Genomic DNA, 16,092 nt, shown 5'->3' on the forward strand with positions numbered 1-16,092 from the left:
TACTTATATAACATTGAAGAGAGAGAACGAAGGAGAGAGAGATTTCTGATATTTCGATGGGACCTAATATTTTAATCCCTCAATTATTTTGATATATATACTATTAATTATTGTAACACTCTATCCTTAAATTGTATATATGGTACGATATTTAATATTAAATTATAGTTGCTATTTAAATATTTATATTCTTATCTTTTTTATTGTTATTTTTATTTATTACTTTTTTTTCATATTCTTATAATTTACTTGATTATAAATAGATAACTTCGTGGTAGATTATTAATAAATTGCTAATTTTGTATGTGAGTCTCATTTCATAATATATATATTTTTTATTTTTTACTTTTTTATTATTATTTTTTTTTAATTAGGGTTGTTTTATCAACTTTTTTTAATAACTTTTTTTCTTTTTGTCTTTTTTTTTTTTTTAAATAATTTTAAAACACAGTAAAGATAAATATATCATAATTTATTAAATACTATAAAATCATGGACCTAAAATAAATTTGAATTTAGAATGGGAAGCAAATGAAATCATAAATTAATAAAAGTTTAAAATTAATGATTATTAAATTATTTACACATGAAATTGTTTTTTTTTTTTTTTAATTACACCAAAAACTTAAACAATAATGAATCCAACACATATATCTTATTTAGTCAAGCTATTTTAACGCTCCATTAATATTTTTATTAAATGTATTCAATAATAATAATAATAATAATAATAATTAGGGATAGTTTGTTTTTTCTAATAATAGATAACAAATATAGATGCATAAATTTGGAATTTAATCAAAACGGTCCTTTTTTTCATCATCGTTTAGATTAAATTAAAAAAGAAAAAAAAAGCTTATATTATAATGTTTGAATAAAGGAAGGCGTCGAATATTTAACATTTATTGCCATTTGAGCATATTTTAATTATATATTATATAGTTTATATTAATAATATAAATTTGCAAGTAGGCACTAAACAACAACCCACCGAAATCTAGTCCGCATAAAAGTATGCACAAAGATAAGATCCAATGCAACGACGTCGTAACCCAACCACTACTCAAATAATTATTAATTATTTGTTTTTATAAGGATAATATAATCACTTCAAAATTCAATCTATTTATAAGCTTGGGGATTGCCGCTCTATTATGTCAAATTAACGTGACAAGTTTTTATTAATTTCTTTTTTTTTTTCATTAAATATACATCTCAATTTATAATATTTATATATTGTTTTTTAATTTTATTTATTGCTTTTATTTTATATTAATACATTTTTTAAACCATTTTATTCCTTGTTTTAAATTTTAAAAAAATTATGTTTTCATTTTTTTTATACGACCATTTCAATTTTCAATTCTAATTGTTATTTTTAATTATTCTAAAAATAAAAATGGATTAAGACATTTATTTTCTTTCGATTTTTATGTATGAATTATGAAATAATTTAAAATTATGTAAGGAAAGTTGCATTATATTGACTACCATCTTTTTTTTTTTTTTTGAAATTTAGAATAATAAAAGACCGTCTCCGTTCAACGAGGTAATGATCAAAGTGAAATTTATAAACATACGTTAGGAACAAAAAAAAATTCTCCTCGAATGGAATCTCTCCGTTCTCTAGTAATATTTTATTAACTTTAATATACTTTATTTAATTTAGGGGATCCTAAGTATAATTTGATCCTGTTACAAGTTAATTAGGGAGATGATACTAATAAATAAAAATCAATGTTAATTAAAAATAAAATTAGGGTTTGAATACAAATTTGATATACTACGTTTAAAATCGACTCAAAGTTCATGTAGATGTTTTTTTACAGATTCATTATAGTCTGTAGAGGCGTATTCGTTTGTTGATTCTTTGTCGTTATTTGGAGGTTGAAAATTGCATTAAGCGAGAGTTCGATCTTGGCTCGGGTTGAATGATGGCAACATGCTCAGCACATACAAGTTAGATGAGAAGTAGTGTTTTATCGTGGCAGATGGGTGAGTAATACGTAGTAACTTGCACTTGAAAGGGGAACAAGAACTGGAAACAGTTACAAACGCCTAGAAGGAGCTCATACGAACCAAGCCAGTACATCGAGTGAGGAACCTCTTACTTGTTCGAACCACACAACAAGACTTAACATACACATGTATAGAGTTACTTGATTATTATCAACGACAAATAAGTAAAATATACGAGACACGTCAACAATAAATAAGTAAAATAATTTACGTGCTAATAAATAAGGGATAACTATATTATAATTAAAATATAGATATATCTTAAAAGATACGACATCAGTTATATTAATATTTAATAGTTCGGATTAAAAATATTATATATTGTTTATTCTAGGAGGTTTAAGAGCTTTACAAAATACCACGTGGTAGATTTTTATTGGAACAGATGTCACTGGAGTTATTATTATTATTATTATTATCATGTAAATCTCATTGTTATTACGAATCACACAAAACGTTGCGTATTGACTTTTTAAAAAAATTACTCGAAAATCGATAAAGATTTCGTAAGCTGACACGTGTACGACACGTCCTCCACGAATTTATGAAATGCCAGAAAACAAGTACCCTGGTTAAAAATTAAAAGAAAAATGAATATTTTAAACTTTTCTTTAATATTGACAACGTGGAAATTTAATGAAAATAAGACATTGGGATAAGGGAAATGATATTATAAAACTTGATTAATTTTAGTTTACATACTTTTTCAAATATTTAATTTTAATTTTTGTATTTTTATAAAGTTTAAATTTTATATTTAAAATTCACATAATTATAAAAAAAATTATATTTTTAAAAAAATATTTACTAATTAACTTGATATATATGTGTGTTTATTATTTAGTTCCAATCATTTAGGTTTTTTTTTATTTTTATTTTTATTTTAAATTTAATACTAGATGTCAAATTTCCAATAAATATAAAAATAGTAATTTTTTTAATATATTTATTACCGTTGTTTTTTTTATATTGATTACATCATTATTTTATTTACTATTTATTAGTGATGTGACTTGTTATAGTGCCAATGCCACATTTTCACGATGTAATAACAATTGATATTTAACTATAAATTATTTATATATAAAAAAAAAACAATATTCATAAAATGCGTTTTTATTGATGGTAAATAAATTGAAATGAATGGATAGGATTATTCTGGATTGGCAGGTGGTGTCCATGTGATTAAAGTCAACGGTTCTGATTGTAAGATCAAAATTCTCGATTTTGGTCAAGTCATCTAGCTTCCTTAGCCGTTGATTTTGTTTAATTATTTTTAAGTATCATTTTGTTTGATACTAAGATATCGAGATAAGAACATTGTTTAGAAAAACAAATATATTTATTTAAGCCTTACAAATTCAATTTTGAATTTACGACCTCTTACACTTGGAGAAAAATGTACGAGCTTAATTATTTAAATTAATGAGATATAATATTATTATTTTTTAATTAGTGTGCTTTAAATTAATGAGATTTAATAATATTATTTTTTAATTAGTGTGCAGTTAAGTTTATTAGAAAATATAAGATTGTTGAATAATTTTAGTATTATAGTTTAAATATGAAATTGAAATTTTAAATCTATAATTTTTAACCAAAATTACATTTGTCTACGATCACCTAAATGAAACTTGATGTAAGAGTCCAAACCTGCGTATAATGTCCATAGTCACCAAAATGAAACGTTCAATCCGATATTGTCCACTTTGATCCGTTATGTATCGTTGTCAAGCTCACGATTTTAAAACGCATGTGATAAAGAGATTTTCATACTTTCATAAGGAATATTTTGTTCTCTTATCCAAACGATGTGAGATCTCACAATCCACCCCCACCCCCTTGGTGGCCCAACATCCTCGCTAACAAACAGTTTGATGTTTGGCTATGATACCATTTGTAACAGCCCAAACCCACTGCTAATAAATATTGTCCGTTTTGGCCCGTTGCGTATAATCGCCAGCCTCACGATTTTAAAACGCATCTAGTAGGAAGAGGTTTTCACACACTTATAAGGAGTGCTTTGTTCTCCTCTAGGGAGAGGTTTCCAGACCCTTATCAGGACTGCTTTGTTGTCATCTCCAATCGATGTGGAATCTCATACGTGAACATTGGACACGATTAAGGAAGGTGGCACAACACATGGACGCAGACATTGGAACAATGTGACACATAAACACAACTCGAAGGACACAATAATCATAGTATGTACGTTTCCCACTAACTACTCGATATAAATTCAAAGAACTCTCTAACTATCGATCATGTTGTGGTAATCTCGCCTAATATTTTCTCATACCACAGGATGGGATAACGAACAATCGCACGAGTTCCGATCAAAACAACTATCCACTTTGATGCAGAGAGTAGCTTGATGGAATAACACATCTTTATTATTCTCTCCTTGCATAGAATGATATCGCATAAAAGCGTCGAGGACAAACCAAAATGCTTGAAATATTCAAAACATTACACCAGCAGCAGCAGCAGCAGCTAAAGAGCATAGCAAAAAACCATGCCACAAGAGACAAGTTTAAGAAAGAATACCTTAATATCTAGTATGACAAAATTAATGGTACCATTAACTTTAGCTTCTTCCCTTCAAGGATATACATTCCCAGAACAATTCGTGCTTTTAAGAATCTTGTGGCGTCTCAAATCTCGTTGGGGTGTCAATACCCATCATACAGCAAAGGCCTGATAATAGGATTATAAGCAAAACTAGCCCCTGCATAGTTGGAGAATGGAAGCAAATGTAAGCCAAAATGACACATTTTAACAATTAGACTCGTGGTCTCGACAACTAACCACATTTCCGAAAGTAACGTTGTAACAACCCACGCTCAATGCTAGCAGATATTGTCCTCTTTGAGTTTTCCCTTCTAGGCTACCTCTTAAGGTTTTAAAATGCGTCTGCTGGGGAGAGGTTTCCACACCCTTATAAAGAATGTTTCGTTCTCCTCTCCAATCGATGTGGGATCTCATAATCCACTCCCCTTCGGTGCCCAACGTTCTCACTGGCACACAGCCTGGTGTCTAGTTCTGATACCATTTGTAACATGCCAAGTCCACCGCTTGCAGATATTATCCTCTTTGGGCTTTCCCTCTTGGATTTCCCCTCAAGGTTTTAAAATGCGTCTACTAGGGAGAAATTTTCACACCCTTATAAAGAATGCTTCGTTCCCTTCTCCAACCGACGTGTCTACTATGGAGAAATTTTCACACCCTTATAAAGAATGCTTCGTTCCCTTCTCCAACCGACGTGGGATCTCACAATTTTTTACTAACTACAGTGTTTCTGAAACACTCGCTAAAATATAACTAATATACTACCAGGTCCTGTTGGTTAACCAATAGCCAAAATATATGAATCGTAATGCTAAGGAATCATATAAAAACAGTTAGCGACTCACGACGAAGAGGCCCTCGAGAAGAGATGATTTAATTTGGCAGAGTTCATCGCAAGAATTTGCTGATTTAGCCGATCCATTTCCAGAGGAACCTTCAGCCATAAACCTTTCCAGCTCGACATAAGAATGGCGGATGGACCTAAAAGGATCTGAAATATAGAGAATTTCATACTTTGCCCCAACATGATCCGCAGAAGTCATTATCTCCAACAACGTTTTGCCTATAATAATTTCAAAATTCACACATAAGAATTTATACCACTACAGCCACAACATAAATCATCAATGAGCCAACATACTTTCAGAAGTTGATGGATCGACTTCTTTGGGAGAACCGAGACCTCCATGAGCGAAAACTACCAAATCCGTTTCTCCCTTTGGCTTCTTTTCCATTCTTGAAACCAAATAATCCTACTCGTTTAACGCAGAAAGAATCAAGAACGATATCATAAATGTTCTAAGAAAACAGACTTTGGTCATATAAAGATGGGCTTACGTTAACCGATTGCAGCATTGGAAGTCTCTGGAATGATTCATCCTCAACAGAATTCGACTCCCCGAAAGCGCTATTGCTGATTTTGAGGTCATGCCCACATGATTTTTTGAACTCCGAGATCAATATATTTTCAACTGTACCCATTTCTGGTGCAGCCACATAGGGAAATGCCATGGAGAAGTTGGACCTTGAGAAAGAAACCTGTGAAAATTGATCCAAGATTTAGAGTTGAGACTCATATGCAGTTTTAGAATCTATATAACAATTTGCTTTTGCAAACCTTAAGTAACTCCATAAGATTTGGATCCATGCGCCTGTTCATGAAATCTGACTGCAACTATAAAAGGCAAAAGACTTTGATCAAGATACCAACATAACAGTGCATCAAATTCTTATCCTTGAAAGTAGAAAAACTATTTGCGACCCATTGACGTAAAAGAAACCTTTGAGCTAACATCATAATCTGACTACGAACAAATATATAAAGATTAAAAAAGTAAGCATGTCGATCGTGGATGACACTTAAAAAGTTCATAGTTATTATTTTCGAGCTTTACATACTTTTTTCGATAATAATAATGATAATTAAAAAAAAAAAAAAAGAAGAAACATACTCATGCACTAGCACTCATAAAGCGAACCATGACTATATAAGACTCCCTTTAGGAGATTATAAGAATGTTATTTGCTAGGCGATTCAGCTAGCCAAATTATACTAATGCAATTTATTCGTCCTACAAAGACTACATCATAATCTGGCTACGAACAAATATATAAAGATTCAACAACTATTTATGAAGCTATGTTTATTTTTAAGCTCAAACAATAATCCAAATTCAAACTTGATAAAAAACAGGTCAGATTATTGGCTATAATAAAAAAAAATACAATGAAGAATGAAATAAACCACGTGAGAGAGCAGACCAGATTCACAATAACTGAAAGAATTACATGATGAAGAGTGAGTGATAGGTCCCAAACTCCATATATTCCTACCTCTGAACCAACAAAGATTATTGCAAGATCCACAGGCTGCTCTACTTCCTTTTTCGTGCACTAAACAATTAAACAATTAATAATATTAATAATAATATCAATATGAGAAAATAAATCAAGATTTTTTTTTTATGAAGAACCAAACTTACATTGAGAAAAAAAAAAAAATGGAAGCCAAACTAAAGAAAATGATATACCAAAAAGCAAAACAGGAAGCCTTTTCAAAAAAAAAAAAAAAAAAAAAAAAATGACAGAAACTATAAAACAAGATTTGAAATGTTAACAAACACACCAGAATTTTTGACCAGCCGCCTTCATACAGAACAGACTTTGCGAGCTCCTGTGGGGAAATGGTCTGATAATCAACATATTTTTCTAGGATGTTGTTAGACAACCTGCAGCCATACAGTACAATTTTCAAATCAAACATAGAATAATGATAGTATATGAGATAACACGTCTAGAACAAGTGTTTAATAAGTAGTCGTGTGAGATCCCATAATGGTTGGAGAGGAGAACGAAGCATTTCTTATAAGGGTGTGAAAACTTCTCCCTAGCAGATGCGTTTTAAAAACTTGAGGGGAAGCCCAAAAATGACAATATTTGCTAGCGGTGGGCTTGAGCTGTTACAAATGGTATCAGAGCTAGACACCAAGCGGTGTGCCAACGAGGATGCTGGGTCCCTAAGGGAAGTGGATTGTGAGATCCCACATCGATTGGAGAGGAGAACAAAGCATTCATTATAAGGGCGTGGAAACCTCTCCCTAGAAAATGAGTTTTAAAACCTTGAGGGGAACCCCAAAAAAGAAAGTCCAAATCGGACAATATTTGTAAGCGGTGGGCTTGGGCGGTTACAAGTCCCTCCCCCTCCAAAAAAAAAAAAAAGCTCGAATAAAATCAAATGAAGGATGATAATGGGGAAACTAAAATAACAACAATAAATATTACGATCAGCTAAGCAGGGAGAAAGGCAAAAACCTTCACTAACTATACATGGATAGCTTCATCTATGTACTGTTTATACTATGCATGCACCACCAAACAGCCCATATTATTATGTGAACGTTAATTTTACAAGCTATTGAGCTCTTATGCGAACTCCCCGTACCACTCGAGAAGAAAATTTTCCACCTTTGATGCACCAAATATATTCCATTGAGTAATTTTAGGAGAGGCCAAATGGATGCCACAAATCTGACATAGGTATGTCGAGGATCTCAATTGTATAAACTTAACCTATTTCTTATTCAGTGGAACGAGTTGATACACAAAAAATGTCATATATCACATAAAAGAAACACGAAAAATCAAGCGGCATACCCAAGGCGATGCTGAGGGGACCAGAGGAATGCAGGAATAGTAGATGGCAAAGATGCAATGGGCTCGATTTTCACTACCATCAAGTGAAAAACAAGAAGCAAACCCCACATGGGCACGCCCACCTTCTTCATCTCTCTGAATCTCCACATCAACAAGAGAAGAGGTGAGTTCGGAAAAAGGTTATCATTTACGAGATGAGATCTATTTAGCAAATGAAATTTTATATATCAGAACCATACATCATTCGATGAATCCGATCTTCAAACGTTACAAATCAAGAATTTTCTCATCAGACAGAAAGATCGGTTTAAAGTAAGCACATCAAAAAGTAGAACCGGTAAATATCATGGGAAAATGATTCCAAAATGAATTAAATTTTGCTCAACAGAGAAATCAATGCCGAAGTAGTTTTGAGCACTTCATTATATCTTGTTCTCTTTCCAAATCCATTTGGGATTTCATATTGCAAAGTTTGGTTGGTTAAATGCATTACCCAACAATAATGGTCTCTATTGAATATCACTATAATCGAACATTTTTATGGTCTCTATGGCTTGAAAAAAGGATTGATTGCTGGTCTTTTCCATTTGAAACTAAGAACCGCAAGAACAGTTAACTATATTCTTTAAAATAAAAATAAAAAATCACAGAAAACAAATTAACGAAAAAAAAATCGACTAAAACCTATAGTTTTACTGAATTCAACAAAATTTATACACAATACGTAAGAAAAAAAAAAAACGAAACGAAATGAAAAAATTCTTGCAAATTAGACCGAGAATGAAGGATCTATACAGTTAACTACGATCGCTGGAAATTAAAACTAAACACGAAGAACATAAAATGGGAACAAGAAAAATGGGAACTAACTAAGTGTTTTCCGTTTTCTATTGTTAAAATAAATCGAAAAGTTTCATGATCAGAGCTAATCTAAATAGAAATCAATTCAATTTACAGAGAAGAAAAGAGATAGGCGAACCTGAAAGGTGATTATGAACAGAGGCTCAGTTCTATCTGCAGAATCTTCGAGGATTTCTTCGGCAGCTGAGAGATGACAGTCTACGAAGCTCCGCCTTTCTTCAAGAAATTTGATCTATTTGGAGAGCTTTTTCTGGATGCTATGCAATATTGTGCTCCTCAAGAGAGAGATTCTGAACTTTTTATTATTATTATTATTATTTTTTAAGAGAGATTCTGAAATTTTCTTCCGAATATATATACATACATACATACATATATATATACGTGCCAGCGAGGATTTATACGGTGTCTCTGGTTTTTTCTACCATTTTTTAATAATATATATATATATATATTTTTGGTAATTACATAAGTAGTAAGAAAATAGTGGAAGAGATTAGATATTTATATTAATTAAGTTATCGCTCAATTTTATGAGTTTATAAATTATTTAATTATGCATTTAAGCAACAAATATCTCTAATTAATAAATATTAAATTTTATTGTATATCTAATAAATTTATTTTGTCATAGTTTCTTAAAAAGTTTTTAACCGACTGTTCAAAAGTTATATATATTGTTCTAGATGGTATGACCGAGTAAGCTATGATGATGGACGACACTCCATGACTTGGGATGACGTCGAGACATATGGGCCATGTTGATTGGGAACCAAGATGACGTTGGATGCTACTTGCATTGAGAGACATTGGCCCCAAGTAGAGACAAGGTCGAGCGGAATGATTTGACCTAGTGTAGAGATAAGTTGGAGTGTTGTAGGCGATTGAACATACACGCGGCGGCGTGTGTGGTCGAACAAGTTTTGCTTCCGCACAAGTGATGTTTGGTTGGTGAAGACAAATCTCGTCTGAGATCCGACGAAGCTACAAAGTCGGGTGAAAAATGTATATGGAGCTCGAGTTCTTTTTAAGGCTGGTCGTGAGCGTATTAAGCAAATCTGTTTCTTCATCCCAACAAACCAGGCCACGTGAACTCAAAACAACACAAGCTCAATTTCAGGCCCACTTTGAGCCCCAAGCCCAAGGCCCACGGCCCATCATCTGCTTGCCCAGGAACAGTCGCGCCGAATAATATGAACAGAACGGATAATGCAATTTCAAAGGCACTCATTGAAGCCAAAATCTTCCAGCGACGAAGCCGAGCTCAGCTCATGAGGTGGGCAGCAAAAAAATGATGCTAATCCTTGCGGGAATTCAACCCTGTAAGTGTCTTTGCGCTTTCAATTCGTCATCTGAGCCTCAAGATTTCTTAGTTTCATCTAATTCCCTTAGGAATTCATCATTTCTCACTCCACGAATCTCAAATTTCAAATTGTATTCCACTTCTAATTGGTCTAATAACTGTAATAAATCCAAGAAATTGCCATTGCGAAGAAGGAGTAGCGTTGTATTTTGCTCTAGGAATGAAATTTTTGATAATTTCTCGAGCACTCAGTTGCCGAATAAGCCTAGCGAGGATGAAATTCAAGGCATCGATGAGATTGGTCTGCTAAATAAACCCTCTCCTGCTCCTATGAACAATGGAGTTTCATCAGAATTTGACGAAGAAGTTGAAAATCCCGACGAGAATGAAGCCCTAGCGCCATTTATGAAGTTCTTTAAGAATACAGATGCTGTAGAAGAAGAGGAAGAAGAGGAAAAGGCGGTAAGAGCTTTTGAAGAGAAAATTGATGGAGACGAGGAGATTGTGAAAGCCACTAAGTTAAATGTTGAGTACTATGAGCCCAAACCTGGAGATGTCGTGGTCGGTGTGGTTGTCTCCGGTAATGAAAACAAGCTCGATATCAATGTCGGGGCGGATCTATTAGGAACAATGTTGACAAAAGAGGTGCTTCCATTGTATGACAAAGAGGTGGAATTCTTGATGTGTGATCTCGACAAGGATGCCGAGTCTTTTATGATGAATGGGAAGATGGGGCTGGTGAAATACGACGATGCTGTTAGCCGTGGACCGGGGCCGGGGCGCCCTGTCGTGGAGACTGGCACAGTTTTGTTTGCTGAGGTTTTGGGAAGGACACTAAGTGGTCGGCCATTGCTCTCGACTAGAAGGTTGTTTCGACGGTTAGCTTGGCATCGAGTGAGGCAGGTTCTTTTCTTGATTAGCTTCTTTGTTTATTGAAGTTTCTGTGTTAGGGGGTACAAAGAAGAAATGTATATATTCGTTGTGGTTCCCTTGTTCGACAGATTAAACGACTCGATGAGCCGATTGAAGTTAAAATATCAGAGTGGAATACTGGAGGCCTTCTTACAAGAATTGAGGTTGTTTATGTCATCTTAATTGATTTGGTTTTTAGTTTGTATGTTTTTGTTGAATGGCTTATGTTTCGGTTCGGTTTTGATCTGTTGTTCTACAGGGTTTGCGAGCGTTTCTTCCGAAGGCTGAGTTATTGAATCGAGTAAATAACTTCACAGAATTGAAAGAAAATGTGAGTATGCTTCGGTTTCTTCTATTTTTTGTTAGGAATCATGACTCTCCACAATGGTATGATATTGTCCACTTTGAGCATAAGCTCTCATAGCTTTGCTTTGGGCTTCCCTAAAAGGCCTCGAACCAATGGAGATAGTATTCCTCACTTAGAAACCCATGATGTTCCACTAAATTAACCAACGTGGGACTCGCTCCCAGTAGTCCTCAACAATCCTCCCCTCGAACAAAGTACACTATAAGCCTCCTCCGAGGCTTATGAAGATCTCGAATAGCCTCCTCTTAATCGAGGCTCGACTCGTTCTTTGGTGCCCTTGAACAAAGCACACCCTTTGTTTGACACTCTAGTCACTTTTGACTACACCTTCGAAGCTCACAATTCTTTGTTCGATATTTGAGAATTCTATTGACATGGCTCTGATACTGATACCATGTTAGGAATCACAACTCTCTACAATTATATGATATTGTCCACTTTGAGCATAAGCTCTCATGGTTTTGCTCTAGGGTATGGGGTTTTTATGGATAAAGAATATAATCTTGCAGTGTTCTCTGGTCTTGTGATTTATCATGCTATTTCAGAGTGTAAACTGTCTAACATCTTGGCTTCGCGGAGTAATACCTCCCTTTCTTCCAATTGGGAAAGCCTCTTGCAATCGTCATAGATTATGCATCTTTATTTGTAAATTTCATAGTCAATGAAATAGTTTCCTAAGAACAAGACATGTGTGTGAGATCCCACATTGATTGGAGAGGAGGACGAGTGCCAGCGAGGACGTTGGGTTCCGAAGGGGGGGTGGATTTTGAGATCCAACATCGGTTGGAGAGGGGAATGAGACATTCTTTATAAGGGTGTGGAAACGTCTCCCTAGTAGACGCGTTTTCTTGAGGGGAAGCCCGAGAGGGAAAACCCAAAGAGGACAATATTTGCTAGTGGCGGGCTTGAGATGTTAGAAGTAAATAATGCCTTAAAATATCTCGCTCTTCATCCTTTTCTATCTTCTGACGTAATAAGCATTGTAACTACCTTATTGTAATCGACTTGGTCATCGTTGTCATGATATTATTCTAGAGCGGGGTCTTGAAACTTATGATTTAGTCATATACATGTGAAACCAAGAATTTGCCTCGCGGACTTTCGTCATTGTGTCCCATGTCTTGTTTAACTTGTTTCTTGGATATACATCCAGTTCGTATTCTCGATTACTCAGATTTCTTCAAATTTGCTGCCTTGAACTTGCCCCTTTGCAGTGTCGATTTTAACTTGACATAATAAGTCAAATGGAAAGTATGAACGAAACGATCTTAGCTCACTGTATTGGTCTCCTATCGTGCAGGTGGGACGTCGGATCTTTGTGCAGATCATGCGAATAGATGAAGCTAAAAATGATTTGATACTAAGTGAGAGACAAGCTTGGGTCAGTTTCACTACTACATTCTTTTCGAATTTTTTCTCCTCGAGCACTGGACGAGTACAACAATAAATAGTCGATTTACGTATTTATCGTAGGAAACGCTGTATCTCCGTGAGGGAACTCTTCTAGAAGGGACCGTGAAGAAAATATTTCCTTATGGAGCTCAAATAAGAATTGGTGATACAAACAGAAGGTGAGTATCAATTTAGATTGCTGTTATAGCTAAAAATAGCTGATTGAGATGAACTGTGAAGAAATAGTTTCTGCTTTGACTGGGCTTACCATATTCTGTTGTTCTTATTAATCTTTAGTTTCTGAAAAATTGTTGATGCATCCACCTAAATGTTTCTCAGCGGATTACTCCATGTTTCGAACATAACCCGTGCCCGAGTTACCTCGGTGAGCGACTTACTCGCAGTGGGCGAAAAGGTCAAAGTTCTTGTTGTGAAGTCGATGTTTCCCGACAAGATATCCCTAAGGTAATTGACGAGTATATTACTCAATTTAATAGAATCGTGATGACGATTTTTCTTTTGTGGTTTTACAGCATTGCAGACCTCGAAAGTGAGCCCGGCCTCTTTATATCGAACAAGGAGGTAACTCTAGTCATACCGATCTTCCTCACCGACGAACTTCATTTTCTTTGAAATTTGACTCGAGTCGTTTTTTTCTTTTCCTATACTAGAAAGTATTTTCAGAGGCCAAGATCATGGCAAAGAAGTATAGGCAAAGGCTACCTGCGGTCGAAGGCTTTACGAGGCCCGAACCTGCTCCAACTACAGATCTTCCGTTTGAAAACGAATCAAGCATGTATGCAAATTGGAAGTGGTTCAAATTCGAAAGGTAGTTGTCGAGTTGAACGATCTCTCTTTCATGCTTCCCAACCACGTCTTACTCCAGGCAAGCATTCTTATCGTTATCGTTATCATTATCGTTATCGAATTTTAGGAACGATAAAAATCGAGGGAATGGGAAGTGTAAAAGATCAAATTTTGAACACCATTCTGTCTTAGTTCAGCTGTTTCATTGATAAGTTTTTCCATGCATAAATTTTGTCATATTAGCACTTAAGTCCCTGTACTTTCATTTATTTCATTTTAATTCCTATAGTTTTATAAACCAAATAAATTATCATTTTAAAAATAAAATGAAAAGGAATTTGAACGTGGAAGCTGAAAGGCCAGAAATTCAGTAAAATTTGTCCCCAATATTATGTCCATTAATGCTTTGTATTCTATTGCCCTAATTTGCTTTTAATTAAAAATAATTTCATTTTTGGGTAATTTTTTTATATTGATATTAGTGAATATTAAGAGTTTTATTATTATTATTATTATTATTATTAAAAAATAAAAGCTCCACTGAGATTATGAAAAAGCTTATAATAAATTATAATGTCTAAAAGCTGTCACCTCCTGTATGTTTTTTTTTTATAGGTTGGGGGCTCCAAGACTTAAATGGCCGATAACTGCTTCCCTACATATCCCCCAACTCCCTCTCTTTGAATATTTAAATAAAAAAATTCAAATAAATTAGCAAAAATATTTATAAATTTTATATTTTATCTCAAAATTAATATCATTCAAAAATCTAAACCAATCTAATTCGAATTGGTTCGAATTTTTTTACTAGACAAAGGTTCGAGTCAACCCGGAACTAGACAACAAATTTAATATATATATTATTGAAAAAAAAAAATCTATGAAACCCTAGGTTGTGAATCGGAAATGGTGCATAGATACTCTGAAATGCTGTGGTGCGGGGACGAGACGAGGTGACATACTACGATCACGTACAGAAGTGCTGCCCTTCAACTCGGCAATATGGAACCTCTCACTCCCGTTCCTTTATGTGGTCCTATCGGGATAGGTAGGCCCGAGCCTTTTGCCTCTTCCCAATCGAGTAGCAGTTCCCCACGGCTGACAAATAGGAATTTAGGCCGTAAAAGAAAGGTATCAGCCCCCCACTGGGATTTGGCTTTCCTTATTTACGTACGCACTGCGTCAGCACTCGCGAAGAAAGATCGCAAATGACCATCGCACCCCTCCGAACAAGCAGTAATAAAATAAAATAATAAATCCCCATTTTAAAAGCCTATTTAATGAAAAATTAGGGTTTTTATCGATTGGGGTTCTAAATTTGTATTGGAAAAATAACACCAAATTATTAACTGTTTTAACTTGGTAACTTGCCAAGCCAATCAAATCAAGTACATCCAAATTAGGGTTTTTAATCTATTGTATTTTTTATCCGCTAGCACACCACCCAATTAATCTCCACCGTACACAATCAAAATTCCCAAATTATCCCCGTAAATTAGTTATCATACGGGCAAAACCGTCTTTCTACATTTTATTTTTAAACTCTATCCTCCTAGTGATAATTTTTCTTATAATTTTAATAATTTTTTTATTATAAAAATTTAGTATTTAAATTGAAAAATGGTTAATTTGAGATTTTTATTTATACAAAAAAGGAAAGTAATTAGAGATTTTCACCGACCAAGGTAATTAATGGTTAATTTCACTGTGCCCTAAAAACTCTCATCTCTACCATGTGAATTTTATAAAAAGAATATATAATTTTTTTCTCTTTTCCCCTCCGTTCCCAAAACAAGCCCACCATGTTTACCTCGGTAACCAAACTAACCTGCACCTCAACTTCATATTTTCACCGACCAAGGTAATTAATGACGCAGTGAAAAAAGGGGAAATTTTAATTCACTTGTCGACGAAATGTCCTTTATACCCTCAGAGTTGGCGCTGGAACTCAGCTTGCTCCCCTTTTCATGCTACCCTCCATTATAATATTGTCCTAAGGCCGCTTCTAGGGGATTGGGTTTTAATTTAGTGTTTGGATTCAGAAGACGAAAAAGGACACGGATAATGGACTTATTTACGGAAAAGCCACTGCCCGAAGTGCCCGGTTTTTTTTAAATGACCTTTCCAATGCTTAAGCAGACACCTGTCTCTAACACTTGGACATGGCCCTGAAATCTTTGATTCTGTTCCCGCCTGCGCTCGAAATTCC

At 34.3% G+C, this 16,092-nt stretch overlaps 2 protein-coding genes across 4 annotated transcripts; one reads left to right on the forward strand and one right to left on the reverse strand.

Moving 5' to 3' along the window:
- Positions 1 to 4,390: 4,390 nt before the first annotated feature.
- On the reverse strand, positions 4,391 to 9,417 carry LOC111809189 (uncharacterized). 2 transcript variants are annotated; one of them, XM_023695574.2, is made up of 9 exons: positions 9,221 to 9,417; positions 8,242 to 8,376; positions 7,214 to 7,316; positions 6,922 to 6,981; positions 6,206 to 6,262; positions 5,926 to 6,126; positions 5,729 to 5,840; positions 5,433 to 5,650; positions 4,391 to 4,747 (listed from the first exon to the last, which is right to left on the reverse strand). In XM_023695574.2, exons 2-9 carry the CDS (start codon positions 8,370 to 8,372, stop codon positions 4,655 to 4,657), a joined length of 975 nt encoding a protein of 324 aa, XP_023551342.2. In that variant the 5' UTR covers positions 8,373 to 8,376; positions 9,221 to 9,417; the 3' UTR covers positions 4,391 to 4,654. The 2 variants fall into 2 exon arrangements, with proteins under 2 accessions (XP_023551342.2, XP_086985623.1); XM_087129497.1 differs by having other exon boundaries at positions 8,242 to 8,384.
- Positions 9,418 to 10,312: 895 nt separating this feature from the next.
- LOC111809291 (protein PIGMENT DEFECTIVE 338, chloroplastic) lies at positions 10,313 to 14,641 on the forward strand. Of its 2 annotated transcripts, XR_002817200.2 has the most exons (9): positions 10,313 to 11,308; positions 11,407 to 11,481; positions 11,577 to 11,648; positions 12,985 to 13,065; positions 13,158 to 13,255; positions 13,416 to 13,541; positions 13,610 to 13,658; positions 13,748 to 13,962; positions 14,499 to 14,641. XR_002817200.2 is itself a non-coding variant. In XM_023695735.2 (8 exons), the coding sequence occupies exons 1-8, from the start codon at positions 10,394 to 10,396 to the stop codon at positions 13,907 to 13,909; spliced, it is 1,578 nt and encodes a 525-aa protein (XP_023551503.2). In that variant the 5' UTR covers positions 10,313 to 10,393; the 3' UTR covers positions 13,910 to 14,133. The 2 variants fall into 2 exon arrangements, 1 of the variants encoding a protein (XP_023551503.2); XM_023695735.2 differs by lacking the exon at positions 14,499 to 14,641 and having other exon boundaries at positions 13,748 to 14,133.
- Positions 14,642 to 16,092: the final 1,451 nt, after the last annotated feature.

This window comes from Cucurbita pepo, chromosome 13 (assembly GCF_057944985.1).
Source record: "Cucurbita pepo subsp. pepo isolate OVF chromosome 13, ASM5794498v1, whole genome shotgun sequence".
NCBI classification, from domain to species: Eukaryota; Viridiplantae; Streptophyta; class Magnoliopsida; order Cucurbitales; family Cucurbitaceae; genus Cucurbita; species Cucurbita pepo.

What these genes read in the sequence shown, in the direction of transcription:
- LOC111809291 (XM_023695735.2), top strand. Translation starts at nt 10,394, where the DNA reads ATGATGCTAATCCTTGCGGGAATTCAACCCTGTAAGTGTCTTTGCGCT. An exon ending in ATTGGTGATACAAACAGAAG is followed by an intron (nt 13,256 to 13,415) that starts GTGAGTATCAAT and finishes AATGTTTCTCAG; the next exon opens with CGGATTACTCCATGTTTCGA. An exon ending in CCCGACAAGATATCCCTAAG is followed by an intron (nt 13,542 to 13,609) that starts GTAATTGACGAG and finishes GTGGTTTTACAG; the next exon opens with CATTGCAGACCTCGAAAGTG.
- LOC111809189 (XM_023695574.2), bottom strand. Translation starts at nt 8,372, where the DNA reads ATGAAGAAGGTGGGCGTGCCCATGTGGGGTTTGCTTCTTGTTTTTCAC. An exon ending in TCCCCTCAGCATCGCCTTGG is followed by an intron (nt 7,317 to 8,241) that starts GTATGCCGCTTG and finishes GTATGGCTGCAG; the next exon opens with GTTGTCTAACAACATCCTAG. An exon ending in GCGGCTGGTCAAAAATTCTG is followed by an intron (nt 6,982 to 7,213) that starts GTGTGTTTGTTA and finishes TTAATTGTTTAG; the next exon opens with TGCACGAAAAAGGAAGTAGA.